The 19,743-nt window shown below is 35.9% G+C and overlaps 1 protein-coding gene across 3 annotated transcripts; it reads right to left on the reverse strand.

The window, feature by feature from the left end:
- Nucleotides 1–6,441: 6,441 nt before the first annotated feature.
- On the reverse strand, nucleotides 6,442–17,364 carry LOC107869619 (DEAD-box ATP-dependent RNA helicase 5). 3 transcript variants are annotated; one of them, XR_007043791.1, is made up of 14 exons: nucleotides 16,658–17,333; nucleotides 16,451–16,569; nucleotides 14,866–14,973; nucleotides 14,562–14,642; nucleotides 13,585–13,663; nucleotides 13,005–13,090; nucleotides 12,872–12,928; nucleotides 12,580–12,647; nucleotides 10,884–10,952; nucleotides 10,574–10,667; nucleotides 9,497–9,661; nucleotides 9,297–9,389; nucleotides 7,462–7,731; nucleotides 6,442–6,917 (listed from the first exon to the last, which is right to left on the reverse strand). XR_007043791.1 is itself a non-coding variant. In XM_016716121.2 (13 exons), the coding sequence occupies exons 1-13, from the start codon at nucleotides 17,280–17,282 to the stop codon at nucleotides 7,636–7,638; spliced, it is 1,740 nt and encodes a 579-aa protein (XP_016571607.1). In that variant the 5' UTR covers nucleotides 17,283–17,364; the 3' UTR covers nucleotides 7,306–7,635. The 3 variants fall into 3 exon arrangements, 1 of the variants encoding a protein (XP_016571607.1); XR_007043790.1 differs by having other exon boundaries at nucleotides 7,450–7,731; XM_016716121.2 differs by lacking the exon at nucleotides 6,442–6,917 and having other exon boundaries at nucleotides 7,306–7,731; nucleotides 16,658–17,364.
- Nucleotides 17,365–19,743: the final 2,379 nt, after the last annotated feature.

The following is a 19,743-nucleotide window of genomic DNA, read 5'->3' on the forward strand; positions in this document are numbered from 1 at the left end:
AATGCAACTCGTTCACTTGTGAAGGCAAAAGTGGATGAAATGTGACCTTTCATCCATCCTTCTCAAGTGTATATTGATTAGACCTCCCATCATGTTTGGTAGACCTATCATATTACCAAGGTCTACCTAACAACAAGTGACACGCTTCATTGGTATTATGTCACAAATCACTTCGTCGTGGTTGTTTCCCACCTTAAACTGTATCACACATTGCCTCATGAATTTCAATTCACCATATTCATTCAACCATTGCAACTTGTAAGGGCTAGTATGAAGTGTAGCTGGCAATTTCAAGAAGTTCACCATAGCAGCACTAACAACATTTGCACAACTACTACTATCTATCACCAAAGTGCACACACTTCCCTTCACAAGGCATTTAGTATGGAATAGATTCTCCCGTTGGATAGGATCATCCATCGCCTTAATAATCATGGCACGCCTCACTACAAAGTTTGGAACCACACACTACCCTTCTTGTGGATAAGCATCCTCACAATCATCATCATCATCATTATGTGGCTCACTTTCGCGTTCCTCTCTATCTTGAGGCTCGGCCTCAGTCTTTTCTTTTTCAAGACCAACTTTCTCACCAAGGTAATACATTATCCCTTTCCTTAGGATCACATTGCGTCGGTTTGGACATTCATTGGCTTTATGCCCCCAACCTTGGAACTTGAAACATTGAAACCCTTTAGTATTAGGATACTTATGAGCTTCTTGTCGGGGAGGAAATTTGTGGATTGTTTTAGGCTCGGGCAGCCTTATAGTGGCGAGTTGGTCCTTTTTTTTGGTCCAACCCGAAGATGGTTGAACCATATCTTTGCTCCTCGGCCAACCCGAGGTTGATGGTCCCTTTTTCTTGAACGACGACCTCTCTTTAAGCTCCCTTTCAATCTCAAGAGCCGCTTGGATCAAACTTGTGAAGCGTCAAATGAATGGAGATCTCTTTGTTCAACCTACACTTGAACCGAATGATGTCATGGCCAATTTGTTCTCCACGATGATCAAGCTTCAACATGAGTCATTGAAACTCATCATAATATCCCATTACACTTCGATTCCCTTGTCGCAAATTGTACAACCTAGCAAGCAACTCATGACGATAACTTTCGGGAAGATACCATTGTCTCATTAGATACCTCAACTGAAACCATGGTGGTGGTTGTCCATCAATCAACTCATTACCAAACCGTTTGACATATTCCTACCATGTGTTAGCATAGCCTTCAAAGTGAGCTATGGCATAACAACTCTTATTCTTCTCCGATATATCATTCACTTGAAACACTTTACACAAGCCGACTCCCAAGCAAGATACACCTCGGGGTTACTTTCACCCTTAAAGATAGGTAGGCTCAATTTGATGGTATTGATACCTACGTCTCTCTCTTGGTGTCGATTTCCCCTTTCTCTATACCCTCGGTATCTTCTTGGATCCACACGTCCCCTTCTCATCTCTTCTTCCCTTATATAAGCATCGTCAAAGGATCCATACCCTTCATAATACTCTCTACCATATTCCTCAAAGTGGACGGTACGGTTTTAGACGTTTGGAACTTAATTTGGAGGGATTGGATTTTGTGGAGGTAGTGGTCTTTGGTTTAGTGGAGCTTGGAAGGAAGGATTTGGATTTTGTGGAGGCATTTGACGTCCGAGTCCCTCTTGCGGAACTTGAAGAGTTTGGGAATGTGTTGGTCTATTGGAGTCTCAGTTTAGGGGGTTATGAGTGGTTTGGCTTGCAGCATTTAGTGGAGCTAGTGAAGAATTTGGCAATTGTGGCCATGTTTCGGGAGTAACGGTGGTGGAGGAATTTCTATCATGTCCACTTGACGAAACATGTTGAGGAGTAGAAGGACGAGAGTTCATTTGACTCTCCACTTGTTCTAACCTCCCACTAATAGTCATTACTTCTCCCCTTATGGCTCCCACTTCCGTACTCAACCTTTCAAGAGCTTGGGTCATAGCCTCAAGAGTGACCCTCATATTCTCCATTTCATTAGAATCCACGGTTTGAGACGTGGTTCCCTCCATTGTCAAGGTATCACCTACACAAGCAACAAATAAGTTAGTTTAAAACCTCTCCTCACTCACACACTCTTGGATCACTCACACTCGAGCTCTACAAGTGTTGTAGATTGGCTAGTAACCCATGAATCCTTAAGGTTTGAGTATGCTCTTGTCCGGAGTAGATTCTTGTTTGAAACTCAAAGAATTCTTATCGGAATAGAGTCAGGGAGTTACAACGTATTCAAACAACAAAAAGTAGACAAACAAACGATGACACGAATACAAGGCTTCAAAGGACTAATTGACAACCTATAATGAATGTACTAGCTTGCTAATTAGTTCTTGAGTCAATTAGAAGAACTAAGAATCAATAATTAGAAACTAAAATATCCAAATTGAGCTTAACTAATGACGTGAACAGTGATTAAGGTGATGTGGCAGCATGAAATTGGTCACGGGTCCATACATTTTGTTCAACAACTGAAGTCTTAATCTTCACAATTTTGTAATAGATGACTTTGCTTTTGGAGGGAAAGTAAAGTCTTGTAACTTTTCAACTTTTTCCAACTCAAAAAATGAGGCTTGACTTTACTAGTTCCACAAGACAAGGCTCTTTATTTTAAGGAAAGGTGGTTGTTAAGTCAAGGAAGTGATGTTGGCAAGTCTTTTCACAAACAACTTTACAACTTTGTCTTACAACCCTTTTGGATATATTTTAGTCTTTATAGTGGTCAAGATATGAGATGATGAGAAGATCAAGATGAACACCACAACAATACTTCAAGAACACAACCACAATTCACCAACAATATCCCACTTTAAAGTCAAGCAACAACACGTAAACTCAGCCTTCTTCAAGTTCATCATACTACCACTTCAAGTCCACAATAGCAATTTCAATATATTAAGCTCAACTTAGCTTTAGACACCTTTTGTGTTGATGAGAAAGAAATCAACACAAGAAACAAACTAGACAAACAAAAGAGTATCTAGATATAAACACACAAACACCAATCTTGGCCAAGACAACAACACAACACAATTTTTTCGATCAAGAACAAGATGGACAGATTTCTCTCTTTTTTTCTGGAATTTTCAGATTTCAGCAACCTTTTTTTTTTCTTTTTTTTTTTTTTGGTATTTTTCAACTACCAAATCCAAGATTGATTTTGTTGGAATAAAATCAACCACAAGCTTTGATACCAAATGATACAAAAGTGAATGTGTGTCAAGAGAGTCAAGCCAACACAAGAATAACAAGATGAACAACAACAATGCTAGTGAATCGAAATAGGCCACACACGGCTTCACTAGACTTCAAGGTTTACAAAAACTGACAAGATGATAGAGATTACAATATTACAATAACAACAACAAGAGCAACAAAGTGGCAAAAACTATAGTGAATCGACAATGGCCCCACACGGCTTCAATATGTTGCCACACAAACAACAAGATTACAAATTAAAGATAGTAAACAACATGAAAGGACCCTAAGACTAAAGAATATTATTATCAAGCTCTTACTTGGACCAAGAGGAACTCAATGACCTCAAGATCCTAGTTTCTAGCCAAGATTCAACCCAAGTGTCACTCCAATTGGGAATTTCAGTTTTGAGCTTCTCCAATGGAAGAGAGAAGTTCAAAATATTACAAGTCTTGTGTTCTCAAAATATCATGAATGAACTAACTCCAAAATAACCCTAACACTATCTATTTATATTAGTCCACAAAGGGAGATAACAAATGACCATCCTACCCTTGCCAAAGGGTGGCCTTGGAATGTAAGTTTATTACACTTCAAGGCTCATCTTCACACTTAAAAACATTTAATCCATTGGAAGGCTTAAGTACCAACTCACACACGGCCATTTGCATGAACATAGCTTGGAGTTTTTGTAACTCCCGAGCTTGGCTACGTGTGAATGGTCGTGAACTTGTTGGACAGCTTGGTACACCCATATCAGGTTGTGTCACACACCGAAATAAGGTTTAAAATATTGAGTTTTATTGAGTTGAGGGGTTCAGATGACAAAAGTGTAAGTAGAGATGTTCACTTTACAAACTCGGACAAGTATAAGGGTCCACGAGATCATTTTGTCAAAATAAAGTCAAACAACTTGATTAACATAAGAAACAGTTAAGCAAAGGACTAAACAAATGCAAGCATCTAATACATAAAGGAGTCGTTCGGTATCGTGTAATAAAATAATGCAAAATATAGTGTATTTGTAATACTTGCTACAAGGCAATTGTGTCTTAACCATGCTAATATTTGTATTAGAACCCCTTCCATTACTAATACCACCTCATCATATTCTTGGGAAGAAAAGGAGAAAATTGATCCTTAGCATACTGGGTGTGAAAAATATATGGGCAACTTTAATAAATTGCAACTGTTTAGTACTTAATTACATTCTCTTTTTTTTTAATACTTACAAAAAGTTTGAATATTAATTTTCGAGATAAATCTCTGAGGCTCGAATACATAACCTTCCTAATACATAAATACCAATACATAAATCATATCTATTAATATCACATAGATAAATTCAAGAAAAAATACATGTACTCAACTATTCGACTTTTTTCGTATAGGCACCTCAATTAAGCCATGTACCTATTGAACCCTTTACTCCTTCACAAAACGTTTCAATTAAGCACAATCTTTTGATGTGGCAAAAAATATAAAATGCGTGTAAGACACACGTTAATGATGTGGCAAAGTGACAAATTAAATAATGACATGTGGCATTTTAACTTAAAATAATCATAAAAATAATTTTCTAATATAATTAAATCTAAATTTTTTTAAAATAAAAATCATCAACCCCCCCCCCCCCCCCACTGCAGCCACTACCCGATCCTCCCCCCTCCATTCCAAATACCCCCTTCTTCATCTTTGAGCACACAAAAGTAAAAAAGAAAAAAAAAAGGTGCTTTTTTTTTCTCATCAACAACCCCCCCCCCCCCCAGCAGCCGCCTCCCGATGCCCCCCGCTCTTCCCTTCCTAACACCCCTTTCTCCATGGATTGAACTTTCACACTGAACTAAAAGGTGTATTTTTTTTGTTCTTGGCAGTAAACAACATGACACGTGAAAGGTTGATGAAGAAACGGTTGAAATGGAAGAAGAAGAAGAACAGCAGCAGACCAAAGATATTTTGCACTACTGTTATGCCAATGTAGCACTGCTATACTAGGTGGAATTTTCTCAAATTTTTACATTCATTTTGTCAAAAATTCAATCCCAAAGATATTTTTTTCATATGTTTTCTAACTTTTCACATCCATTTCATCATTAATTTAGTGTCTAGAATACAAATTTGCAATTTCTAATAGAGAGAAAGATGAAAAAGGAGAGAGATGAAAAAGGAAAATGAAGAAGAACAGTAGAACAGTTTTTAAGAAAAGGGGAGAAATTATTTTTTAAAAATAAAAAATATGAGAAAGGAGATAATTAAGAAAAATAAAAAAGATAAAGAGATTTAAACAAAAAAAAAAAAGAAGCTAAAATTTAATGTTTCACGCTCCTAAATTGAGTGTAGTGCACGCATTATGTCATATCAGCGTCACGTCAGCAATTGTGCTTAATTGAAATGTTTTGTGAAGTAATAAAGGTTCAATAGGTACATGATCTAATTGAGGTGCCTATACGAAAAAAGTCAAATAGTTGAGACTGTATATGTATTCTTCCTAAATTTAAATACATATCTTATGTATCAGTAGCACAAAAAGCATTCTGATACACGATTGTTATTAGATTTTCAACCAAAAACATCTTTCTTATGTATCTATAACCTAATATTCAGTAACTTTTGTACATTTGGTGGAGGCTCGCAAGACATATCTTTTTATCCTCTTCAATCAAATACATCATTTTTGTGTATCTCCAAATTTCAATAAAATCATTATTATGCATTTCCATTAATATCATCTATCTTCAACCTTCATTGGCGAATCTCGGATAGCAAACCCACTAACAACTGCCATTGAAACATAATTTTTGAGTTTGAAGTAATAGTGGGGAGAATTCCGAAATTTCAAACATTTGGAGTTACTCTTGACTGTAACTTTGGTCGGGCAAAAATTGAAGCAACGAGAAGAGAAAACGAAGGGAAGAAAATGACAAAAATTCAAATCTTTTAGAGTTAAACTTCGATTATAATTCAATCAGACAGAAATTAAAGCGAAGGGAAGGAAAATCGAAGAGCAGGATTGTTCCGAGGCTTATACAACTTGCTGTGAGAAATGGATGATGAATTGCGCAAGTTGTTCGGGATCTGCTACCATTGCTAATTGTGGAGTTTTGCCTAATATTCATACGAAATTGCTTCGCAGGAACTTCAGATCTCTAGGTTGGGTTGTGAAATGAATTTGGGATATGGGGCAGGGAGTATTATCATGCATCCAATGGTATAGAGCCAGACAGTAAAAGAAAAGGATTTATGTAATTATTTTAAAAGGTTAAAATTTTAAGTAACAATGATAAATTAAAGGTGTTGTATTATGTAATTTATCCACTCACAAGTAGACATGCTTAGGAAGAAGGAAATCATAAGATCCAACACAAAAGACTGGCTCATCAACATCACTAAAAACCTAAACTTAGTAACACCAAAACCTGGCTTATCAGCAGTACTCGTAATCTTATTAACACCAGATTTCACATCAACTGCCATAAACTTTCTTGATTCTAATTTTCATTAATTCCAAAAGAGTTTACTCTTCGGATACCTGACTAGCACACAGTATATCCCCAAAAACAAGCGGACAACTTCCATCATCACCAAAACGATCAGTAAACTTATTATTCCAAATTACCCCCTGATGTTACGAATAGCAGCATCAATCAACACCCAACCCATCATCATTGTTGACCTTCAATTGCACAGAAACAGGAATTTTCTGCATAAGAGAAGCAGAACAACACAAAGATCCAATCTTTGAATAATTCTTCCAACTACATATAAAAAGTATATAGCAGAAGAGGTAAAAATAGTTGTCGTATCAAGTTGTTCACCAACAAGCCATAATTAAAACTTCGATGACACAGAATTTGGGTTTTTTTTCTTATTGTGTAAGGATAAACTACAACATCCTCAGATGTGCATGGAGGGAAATCAAAAGATCCAACACCTATAAGGGTGAAGCTATGTAGGCATCACTGAGAAAACAAAAGAGCATTGACACATACTACTCTTGGATTTCAATTTTTTCCAAGAAAGCTCGCTACCTTTTGGGCTTCTTACTATAGCATGAAAATCTCCAGCATTTTTCAAGGTGCAATCAAATATCACAAAGAGAATTAACAATCACTCGGCATTATACTTTTAAGAGTTGCATTCACATCCTGGAAATGAAACGAATTACATAAAAGAATATTAAGATTCTAAAACCCTATTATCTATGATATTGCAGCTCAATAAATTTAGACCACCTGTGGACGTACATGAGCTGATAGCTGTGGGGTATCTCTTGCGTTCTTCTCACAACGATCCACTTCTCCATGTGTCCGCCAAATGACATTCTATAGAATGTCAGGATGAGGAAGCTTGGAACCAATTCAAATGAGTCGTGCTGCTACAACTCAATGACAAATTGGCAACATTTATATTGGTTTTGCTCAATCTTCGTTATCAGAATCGCCAAATTTTATTTTTGTAGCCTTTGGAGCATTTGCATCAATTTCTCTAAAATGAGCACCATAGATCTTGGACTCCTGCAAATAGGTCAACTCAACAATGTAACAAAGAGCATGTGCAGTGATAGAGAAACAAGATTCAGTTGACAATTACTTCTCAAGCAAACAAATTATGCCAGCAAGAAAATAGGCAATCACAACGTATCACATGTAATACATTGTTTCTTCACCATCTCTCTGCCTTTATCTTCTACATTGTTTCTTCACCATCTCTCTGCCTTTATCTTCAGCAGATTTGGCATATTTCTCAGCATAATTCTCTTAAAAGTTCTCAATCCTACATGCCTCCATGGAACCAAGATTCAAATCCTCAGACTTGAGAGGCAGAATTACCGGTACTTGTATTCGACCCATCATCAATGCCTAAGAAGGCATGAAGTGCACAAGGCACTCCGACAAAGTGAGTAAATAACTAATGAATAGGACAGAGTTACCAAGTAAACCAGAGAACGAGGGAAAATGTTACTATGGAACAACTGACATTAGTTGTGTGAACATCTTTTTTGTGAGACAAAAGAAGTGGAGCCTCCAACAACTAATGTCAACTGTGTGAGGCACATATTAAAATTTTTCCAGAACGAGATGTACTGAAATTTAGGAGACCAATGCATGATTGCATATGCATTTCAAATCACAAGGCAGCAGCATACTGATGAAGAGCCCTTGTCACATCAAAGGGTTTGAAGCATCTTCAGTATTACTACTATCATGGACTTATCCACCAACCCCACACACCCCAAGTCTGTGTAAAAAGGTTATATTCATGATCACTACTAGTGCGTCAACTTTGGCATCTAAATTCTTCAAAACCTATGGGAAGAAGATCTGAGGACTTCCCTGTAACTGTCCCCATAGCATAACACACACTGCCGTATGAAGTTTGCATCTATATCTATGCGCATGAAGGGGGTGTTTGGATTAGCTTTAGTTCAGTGACTTATAAGCAAAAAGTCAAAAGCCAAAAGTAGGTAGCAACCAACTTTTTGGCTTTTTCTTGTACTTTTTAAGCTTAAAGTAAAGTGCTTAAAAGCACTTTGTGTCTTTGCCAAACACCTCCAAAAATTAAAAGGTGCTTAAGAGCCAAAAACATCTAAAAATAAAGAGTGTTTGGATTGACTTATTTTTAGGTGCTTTTGGCTTTTAAACACTTTCTAATTTTTGGAGGTGTTTGGCAAAGACACAAAGTGCTTTTAAGCACTTTACGTTAAGCTTAAAAAGTACAAAAATAGCCAAAAGCCAAAAGTTGGTTGCTACCAACTTTTGTCTTTTAGCATATAAGTCACCTAAAAAAAGCTAATCCAAACACCCTCGAAGAAGACAGCCTTGGGCAAACTCCTCCTAAGCCATGGCAATCCAATCCAACAAAGGTGTCGATGACAGTAGGCAAGCTACAACTTAAGCCTCTAAAGCTTGACCCCACACCAGTGTCCTATGAACATGTCTAAAACTACACAAGCTCGTATTGCCAGCAACTTAGCCTGCACATGCCCTTCTGATGGCACACTTGACTACCCCACAAGCGCACATCAAGGTGTCATTAGGTAAATGGTAACATATTCGTAATATGCAACCAAGAAGCTTACCTTTTTCTTTACATGGGTTCCAAAATTGAGAAGGGCAGCTGGAACAGTCTGTCCAGCTTCTCTGAGGACATTTATTAACTCCCCAGAAAGTCCCTGTGATATACACGCTCATCATAAGAATCAAAATAGCAAAGCGCTGAGAGAATAGTACAAGGGAAATAAAAGTGAGATCTCTATTATATAGATCAGCCAAACAGTACCTTGTTATCCTTAGTGAAGAATGTATGAGCTACACCTTTTTTACCAGCCCTTCCAGTTCTTCCAATTCTATGAACATAATCCTCTGTTGTCAAAGGGAAACTATAATTTATCACAACTTCAACATCAGGTATATCCAGTCCTCGAGCAGCTACATCAGTAGCTATCTGCAGAAGCATAAGAATTATGTTAATGAGGCTATCGCATGTTTCAACGCTCACAAAAGAAAACCGAGCAAACAGCGAGATCATTCATGAACAGCCGATCCAAATTCAACTGGACATCCCAACACAATTTCCAACCAGCATCAGAGCAACACAACTAGAATTCACAAAGTATCAGGAAATCGATTTTGCAGGAACGAGTAAGAAGCAAAATATTGCAAGACATTTTGATGGGAAAAATGTTAAGCATCCTATTATTCTTGGACAGAAGAGGATTGGCTAGAAAATAGTACTCCAAGATTCAGCGGAGGAATCCTAGCTGGTAAGTCAAACTACCGTGAAGCCATTGCATTATCAAAAGGTCATCAATCAACCATCATGCAAAAAATCAGACAAACAAAAACGATTTCATGAAGGATGCTCCAAAAGATGAGGCAGTTATTCATCTGATGAAAATTTTGGTAGTAAATTGGCCATCAATTTATAATTAAATATTTCAAAACTTCAAGGAATCTTAACTTGAATATATGTGATAATGAAGAGAATAAGTGAGCTAACCACAATATTGAAACAACTTGTACAATAATGATTGGAGCAAACCTACCATGAGAAGTTAGGAACTAAAGAGGGAGTAAAAATTGATGTAAATTAGGATGACAAGAGAAAACCAAAATACAGTGATTCTGCTTCCTACCATAATTAAGAATTTGTACGAGTGTTTCAGTCAAGAGTATCAAACACGTCTGAGGTTCTTCTTTACCTAATTAAAGCACATTCTCTTTGGTTCTTATATACTTGATTAGTTAGCCGTATATGGTTAGCATCCTCTTGAGATGTTATTCCAATAGTTATCTACCTATCAAATAAACATCACCCGAAGTGGAAACAAATACAACACAGGAAAACAGTGTGTACCATTAGAGGACAGCTTCCGTCCTTGAAGAGTGACAGTGCCTTAGTACGAGCATGCTGTTGCTTGTCACCACTAATGGACACGACTTTCCAACCCCTGAGGCCAAGACACATCAAAGACAAACAAAATGTAGACCAGATATGATATTAGTGATGTCGGTAGCACAATACAGTGAGCATGGTTCGTACTGCATGTACCAATTTTGCCAGGATCAAATTTGTTTGAACATGTATTATCAGCAGGCAAATTGGAAACTAGGCACATGAATCTAATGTTTTGCTCACAACTAAACAGAAGAGTCAATAGAATTACCTTTTCTGTAGCATCATTTCAACACGAGATGCTTCCTTCTTGTATAAAACAAAAACCAATACTCTATTCCTGTTCAAAGTTTGCAACCTCTTGTAAGCATCCATTAGAAAGAGAGTTTAAAGAACCCAATGCCATTACCTGGTTTTAACACCAAAACAGGATACAAATAATGCAAACACTATCCCCAATAACTTATGATTGAGGAATGTATAAAACCATTGCCACGAAGATAATTTTGCTGGACAATGGATAAGGAAATAAAAAACAATACAACAATGAGGGTAAGTAAAATGAACTCATCCACTTTTTTTTTTTTTTGAAAAAAAATAAGGAATGTGTGTGTGTGTGTGTGTGTGAGAGAGAGAGAGAGAGCGAGAGGGCGAGATAGGTGCACCTTTCCCCATGCCCCATGGTTTGATAAACCTACTCATTAACTCCTGGAAGAAAAATGGAATCACTATTTTTAGGATACCCTCACTTGATCAACCATCTACAATAAACAGAGGGTGACACCAGACAACTGTGTTTAGACAACATTAACCGTAATGGGCAGATTAATCATTTCACACTTTTTATGAGAAAGGTAACATTATATTAAACATCAGCACAAAGGCGGTGCTGGTCTGGTCTTTTTGCACTTAAGTCACTTAAGAATGATTTTAAATTAAGGAACACTGTTCTAGTTGAGTTAACAGGAAGGAAGCAATCCATTCAATTCCTATAAGTACAAAAAAATTACAATCCTATTTTTGTACACAAGCTAAGTTGCTCGGACTCAGGTGCGGGTGTCCGATACGGGTACGGATGTAGAGGTCGGATCCTTCACGGTCTCAATTTAAAGATTCGGGGATATGGATCTAGAGAAGGATACGGGTGCAGGGATTCGGAGAAAATTAATTTAAATATCTAAAAGTAGAGTTGTAAAACATAAATTATGAGATATTATGTGGAAAACTAGAGGAAAAAACATTGTTCAAGAAGAAAATCCTGAAAGGAGATAAAAAGAAAAGCAATAACATAAAAATTTCTATATACAAGACATTCCATTTTTTTCAATTTCATCTTAGCTTTTGTTTTGATTACATAACTTCTTAAATCTGTCCAGACTTTCCCAACCGATTTTGTTCAAAGTACCCAAAATTGGTTGACCAGATCGGGTACGAATTCCACACCCACACCCCCATGTCGTGTCGACACGGGTGCGGCACCGAAAGTGAGGAGTTCGACTAACTTAGTACACAAGTAGGTAATCAGGATATCAAAACCGCAAGCAAACACTTAACAGGAAGTAAGCAATCCATTCAAATCCTAAAAGCACAAGGGAGTTACAAGCCTATTTTGTATACAAGGAGGTAATCAAGAGATTAAAACCACAGGCATAGAAACTTTACCAATATATAACAGTTGCTAGTGCATTAAATAAACGATCAACTACATGTTTTTCAAAAGAACAGTAGCTTTCTCAAGAAATATCTCAACAGAGTTTGGAGTAAAAATAATTCAAGAAGTTCCCCGTAACCTATGGACACCGTTGACTAGCATATTTCAGGAACGACGTCATTCATGAATATCATTATTCATATAGTACTATAATAATGGTTTGACAGTGATGTCAGCAAGAGACAACGAACGCAGGCTTGAGAGCTGGCAATGATGAGATCAGAAATGTGTCAGTAGAGATTTCTTCAAGCTATACCTTCTAGACTTGTGGTACTTTTCCAGCAAGTTTTGTAAACGCTCATCACGGGCTCGATCTTCCAAGACCTATAATGTAAAAGGAAGTGGACAAGCAATTTAGCAGGAAGAAGTAGAGATGAACTTGTACGTCTTCTCCTCTTTTGTGTTTTCATTTTTGTTTTTGGCTCTCTTTGTTGGTTGATTGGCTGGGAAGGGAGGCAAGAATATGCTGATTATGAAAGAGCTGGAAAAAAATAAAAAGAAAATCTGCATATCTAATAAGTCTTTAGAATTTCTATAATGGAGTTTACCTCGACAATTTGCATGACATCATGGTTGGCAGCCAAATCTTCTGAACCTACAACTACCTGAACAAACTTCAGTTTTAAGACAGGAAAGGAACCACAACAAATTTGAGGATATATTCTGACTGGTGAATCAGACCTTGATTGGATTGGGATCCATGAATTCTTGAGCTAATTGATGAACAGCCGGAGGCCATGTAGCACTGAACATAACCATCTGCCGAACTGCACAATTTGATGGAACTTGAGTGGTGGACAGAAAAATACATGTTCACAGAATGTAAACTTCAGCTAGCTAATATCTGAAGTGCAAAATAAGGCATACCATGTAACATGGGAGGACAAGGAAATGAATCAAAAAAATAGAAGGCTTGAAATATTAACAAGATTCGAATTTTCAACATCCGTTTTTTAGTCTTACATATATACTGAGAAAATGAAACAAAAAATAAACTTTAATATGGTTTACTTCATTTACAAAAAGGATAGAAAATGAAACTACAAATGTCTCATTGGGACATATAAATTGTGACCGAGCGAAAAAATGGTACTTGGAGCAAATACAATAAGCTGTGAAAAGCATTCAGATGCAAGTATCGCATTGAAAAGAAAAGAAAAAGATATTACAACAGGCTAAATCTATCTAATGAGAAGTCCATCAAAGCTCCAGCTCTAAGAATTCAAGAGATGGAATCAAATGCAGAGAGCAAAATTCATACCAGAGCATGTTTGGCTCAATATAGCACGGACTGCTGGTTCAAAACCTAAATCAAGCATGCGATCAGCTTCATCTAGCACCTATAGCAATATTAGTAACATCAGTCAATGGTAAAAGAGCATGACAGTTGACGTTATTCCGTTTATATTAAGCTCATATGACCGAGAAAAAAAGAATTAAATCATATTTAAAAGTTACCTCGTGACCATGTCAGGTAAATTAAGAGAAGCGGAAACACTACAATTTCTTAATATGTGATAACATTACTAAAAATAAAGGATAACACAATCTCTGTGTTTTCTTCTGTCACATTAAAGTAATCACTCATTTACATCCAATGTTAACTTTGAGAGATTTATTACCCAAGGATAAACAAGTGACAGTAATAGATGGTAAATAGAATGTAAACAACAAAAGATGTTTTTTTTTTTTTGATTAAGTTAACATTTTGTATATTAATCATCAGCTCAAAGGCTGGAATCCAAAATTTACAACCCAGCCTACATCCAACTGTGTAGAATTAGAAAACAAAAACAAAAGGAAAGAAGAAACTATTCATAGATCCTATTTCATCTTACAAGGATCCTAGTATGTCTATGATAGCCACAGGGTTATTCATATTCTCAGAACTACACCAATAGCAAAGATAATGCAGTTCGTTTTAACAGCAAAAGATGATTCTCGAGCATATTTTCAGTTCGTATTTCAAACAAGACCAACATTTGCATACCTCACACAACAACTTGAAAAGACAGAGATTACACAAAAAGCCTGAAAAGGAAAAATACTTCTCCTAAATCCTAATAATGAAACAAACCAAAAAAGTACTTACACACATTAGATGACCACAAGTACAGGACAGAAGCATCCAAACTAACTACACTAATTGACCAAGCAAATTTCGTGACATCATGCTTACTCAGACTTCATCAAGGATCTGAAAGTCCAAACCTAAATGAAGGGCACAAAAGCACTTACCACAAAAGAAACCTCTTTTAAGTTACAAGCTCCCATTTCCATCATATCTTGCAAACGACCTGGGGTTCCAATAACAATATCCTGCAAGCAGAGGCTATCATCTGAGATACCGACAACAACAAGAAACTCTGAACTTTAAGTATGAAAAATGTGAAGTACGTGTAGCAACCATTTAAAAAGTCTAAGAAAGCGACCATAAGACCTTAAACTGACTTAGATATTAATTATATGATACTGAAAAAGCCATCATTCAAGAGTCATCGCAACAATAAATACAGAACAAGTAACCCAACAGAATACTTACCACACCAGATCTAAGAGAAGCCTTTTGATGGTGCTTTTCAACTCCGCCATATAGAACAACTGATTGCACAGCAGTAGACTTCCCAGCCTCACAGAGAACATCTGCTATCTATTATAATGAGCAAGATCTATCAATAACACGTAAAATCCGCATAGGCATTTTGCATTTGAGAACACAAGGCAAAACATGCATATTGATTTTTGATTTAATAAAAGAAAACAAAAGGCAGGATTTAGAAGATATTCTAGGCAGATACTAGAAGACATCTAGAACTAAAACCCACATAAATTAACCCCTTTACAATATTCACCCTCATTATGCATGGTATACTCTATCTTTTCCCTGAAGGCAAGCTAACCTCGTATCTCAGTTTTGATTTTATTTTTAATCAAGGAATGGAAGGTGGCACAGCTGGGCTGGGCAAAGGGCTTCCATGCAAAAGTCAGGGACGGGCGCATCTGATGATCTCACTTGCTTCACGAGTATGAAAATATCATTATGTGCAATGCAAGCGGAGAAGATATACTATATCTGAAGACAGTTTATTGCTTTTCTATTGCTCTTTGAGGCAATAACTATCAGGTGTGAACATAAATTACGCTAAGAGTCATTTTTTTCCTGTCACAAGGTTTCCAGAATTCAACAGTTGGCAGATTCACTAAGATGCAATGTGGGGCGATTACCAACTAAATATTAGGTAGACCCTTTGGATATCAATCACAAAGAATACTTGGAAGAAACGACACAAAAGATTGAAACGAGACTAACAAATGCACTTGTCCTTGGGAGGAAGGTTTTTAATCAATAATGCTTTGGATGCACTCCTTACTTATATTGTCTCTCTATTCAATACCAAACAAGACGCATAAAAGAAACAATAACCTTAAAGAGTAATTTTGTGGCGAGGAAACAAGTAAAAAGTCTTTCATTTAGGTAATGTGGGAAACAGTGATCACCAGTAAGAAGGAAGGAGGCTTCGAAGTCAATACTCTAAGGGCACACAACATTCCCCTTCTATAATCACTATGGAGATTTTGCAATGAGGAGGCACTGGACACGTGATGATATAGAGAAGTACAAGATGGAAAATTTCTCGGAGCACATGAGAACCAAGGCATTAGTAGGCAATTGAGAACTGAATATATCAGAAACTTATTGAATATATCCTAAGAACACACTCACATTATAGTAAGTGGCGATAGGAAAACTTTATTTTGGAAAGAAAGATGGTTAGCACATACACTCCTAAAAGATTATCTTCCCATCATTTCTTGCAAATTAAATAACTATGATGCCTCGGTAGAAGATTACTAGTCTACTCAAGGATGGAACATTCTTAGCAGGAATGGAAAACACGTAACAACCCGTTCATTTACCTTTTCCCACGCTAAATTTGAACAATAACGGCAAAGTTGGTTTTTTCACAGAACAAAAAAATTCAAGCTTTGTTGAGTGATAACATTATTCAGTAAGTGAAACATTACCTCAAGTGAAATCAAACTCAAACAACGGATCAGAAAGAGTACCAATAATGCAAGAAAGCAAACAATTTTAAACACTCCGGGTATAAATTTCAGTAACATACTTGTTGAGCTAGCTCCCTCGTAGGCGAAAGCACAAGGCAAACGGGATTCTTAGACTTCTTACTATTCCGCTTACTCATGATGTGCATAATAGCCGGAATACCAAAAGCCAACGTCTTACCTAATCATACAAAAGCAAAACAAAACTAAATAAAACAACAAGCCATAGCCTACTATTACACTAAAATCCCTCAATTCAAATGTTATACCTGATCCAGTTCTCGCAATTCCAATGAAATCACGACCATCTAAAAGAAAAGGCCATGAATGAGACTGAATTGGCGATGGTTTCTCGAAGTTCTTGCAACATTCCAATACTTCCCTTGGAAGCCCTGAATCTACAAAGTTTGTTAAAGCTTTGTACTTTGACTCATTAGCTCCTTTACCAGTAACCACCACATTTGTACTATTTTCTTTAACTTCCCCATTAACAGACCCATCATTCAAATTCTCTTCCTCTACCTTATTCTTCTTCTTCTTCTCAAATAATTCAGTATTTCCATTAGACCCACTAAGAGTTTCAGTGTTCCAATTATACCCTTCTTGTTCTTGATTCTGTTTACCCTTCTTCTTTTTCTTCTTCTTCGTCTTTTCAGAAAACTCAACTGACCCATCAATTATTTCAGTATTTCCATCAACCCCACAAAGAGTTTCACTGCTCCCATTATGCACTTCTTGTTCTTGCTTCTGTTTCTCCTTCTTCTTCTTTTTCTCCTTTTTGGACTCTACAAAAACGTCAGGGTCAGATTCTTCGAGCTTTCTCTTGTTTTTCTTATGCGATTTGGATTCATAGTTGAGGGTTTGTTGTTCGTCATCTAATTGCTTTGCTACCATGGCTGCTCAATATGGCGAAGACAGCAAAACCCTAAGGTTTAAGGAAACAAATGTTGTATTTGTAGTTGTTTGCTATTTTCTGTTTTCCTAAATTGACCTCTGTTTTTAACTGAAATTACAATGAGGAAAATGGTTAAAATGGTCCCTAATGTGTTGGGGTTGGTTCATTTTGGTCCTTGATATCGTGAAATGCATCATATCTCTCTCGATCGAGAGAGATGCGGCTGGAAAAGACTTGTATATTGAGAGGCGGACAATGAGGTTATATTGCTATAAAACAAGTACTCACACCTTCTTGGTATTAGGAGTTCTCCATTGTGCTTTGACATTATTTTAAGGAAAAGTTAGGAAGACAGCTTATCGAGGTGGACGTCGATTGAATTGTATATTTATTTTATTTCATTTTACTTGATTTTTAAGAAAATTTTAAATAGAGGTGTATTTTACTAAATTAGTTATATTAATAAAATTTTAAAACATTAATGTTACTTTATATAATTATTTAATACTAAGAAAAGTATGAGAAAAATAATAAAGCTTTTAAATTTACGAAATGAACAAATAAATTGAAACGTTTAACTTAGTTTAGAAATCAAGTAAAACAGGAGGGAAGGGGTGTATTGGGGTTGGTCCTAATACAATTAAAAAAATGATTAAAATGATTCCTAATGTGTTGGGGCTGATTTATTTGACCCTTGATATCGTGAGAGGAACCACACCGAGAGAGAGGGGGTTGGAAAAGATTCGGATGGTGAGAGGCGAACAATGAGATTATATTGCTCTATAATAGGTACTCATATTTTTTCGGCATTAAGAATCATCCGTACCGAAAAGGCTTTGACATTATTTTTTAGAAAATCTAGAATGATAGCTCATCGAACCTATGGTGGACGTCGATTGCATTGCATACTTTCTCTATTTTATATTATTTAATTTTTAAGAAAGTTTTAATTAGAGGTGTGTTTTACTAAATTAATTATATTAGTGACATTTTAAAACATTAAATTTAATTATTACTATTACTTAATATACTCCAATGATTTAATACTAAAAATAATATGAGAAGTAGTGTAACTTTTAAAATTTCCAAAAATGAACAAATAAATTAAGACATCTTTAGTTTAGAAAGCCGAGTGAATTAGAAGGGAAGGAGTGTACATATATAGGTTAATAGATATGGTCCCTTTTTTGGGGGGCGGGGTGGTAGAATACATATTTTACTTTCGACTTTAAAATTCAATTCATATGATACACTCATCACGAGTAAATTTTATACATCCAATTATTTAAAATGTATTTAGGAACACGCCATTTTTGAAAATAAAATAGACGCATGAAGAGGCAAATATGTATTAAGGTTGATTTAGGACCTATTTGATAAGTTAAAAAAAAAATGGCTTTTAAAAAACTCTTTAAAAGTATTTTTGAAAGTACTAAACTTATTTTAAAAATAAGTAGTTACGTATTTGGATAAAAATGCTAAAACTGAAAAATGATGTATTTGGTAAACAAGTGCTTTTAAGCACTTTTTTTTATCAAAATGTTTGAAATACCCCTAAAGTTGTTAACAATATACAAAGTTGATTATTATTAATTTTGTTTCTAAAATGATTCAAATTAAACTTAATATATATATATATATATATATATATATATATATATATATATATAATAATTTTATGTATAACTATTAATTTTTGCGGTTTTTTTTTTGTTAAAAGAGTTTAAATTATTAAGCAAAATATATATGTTACTAATCATTATAATTACATTAATAGATAAATAGTTGGTCACAAATGACACTATTTATTTGATAAAAAGACTCTTACTTAGAAAATATATTACTCATTGATTGAGTAATGACTATCACTATTAAAACATAGGCGAATACGTATGTTGCGTCGTGAAATATAGATGGATCATTCACTAATCGTCCACGAAGTTGTATATCTTCAATAAGTATTCTCCATATATTTTGGTTGGTGAATTATTTTTTATTAGAGAACTTCATATGTTGTACAATAATAATTGTCCATATTTAACAACAACAACATACCCAGTGTATTCCCACTTAATGGGGTCTGGGGAGGGTAGAGTGTACGCAATCCATACCACAACCTCAGGTGAAGTAGAGAGGTGGTTTCCGATAGACCCTCGGCTTAGAATCAATAACAATATAACAAACTCAATACATAAATGCAATATAAACTTGTACAGTATGAGAAATATACTAACAACGCTAGCCATGAGATAATATTAAAACTATACATCTGAAATCATAGACAACACTCAACACCTACTACCAAGAAACTTCAGACACATATACAGAACACTCATCCTCCCACCCCCTTTCCTTCTACCCTAATCCGCATCCTCCACCCCTTCCTATCAAGGGGCGTGTCCTCCGTAAGCTGTAACTGCTTCATATCATGTCTAATCACCTCCCTCTAATATTTTTTCA

The sequence above is a fragment of the Capsicum annuum genome, chromosome 1, assembly GCF_002878395.1.
Source record: "Capsicum annuum cultivar UCD-10X-F1 chromosome 1, UCD10Xv1.1, whole genome shotgun sequence".
NCBI classification, from domain to species: Eukaryota; Viridiplantae; Streptophyta; class Magnoliopsida; order Solanales; family Solanaceae; genus Capsicum; species Capsicum annuum.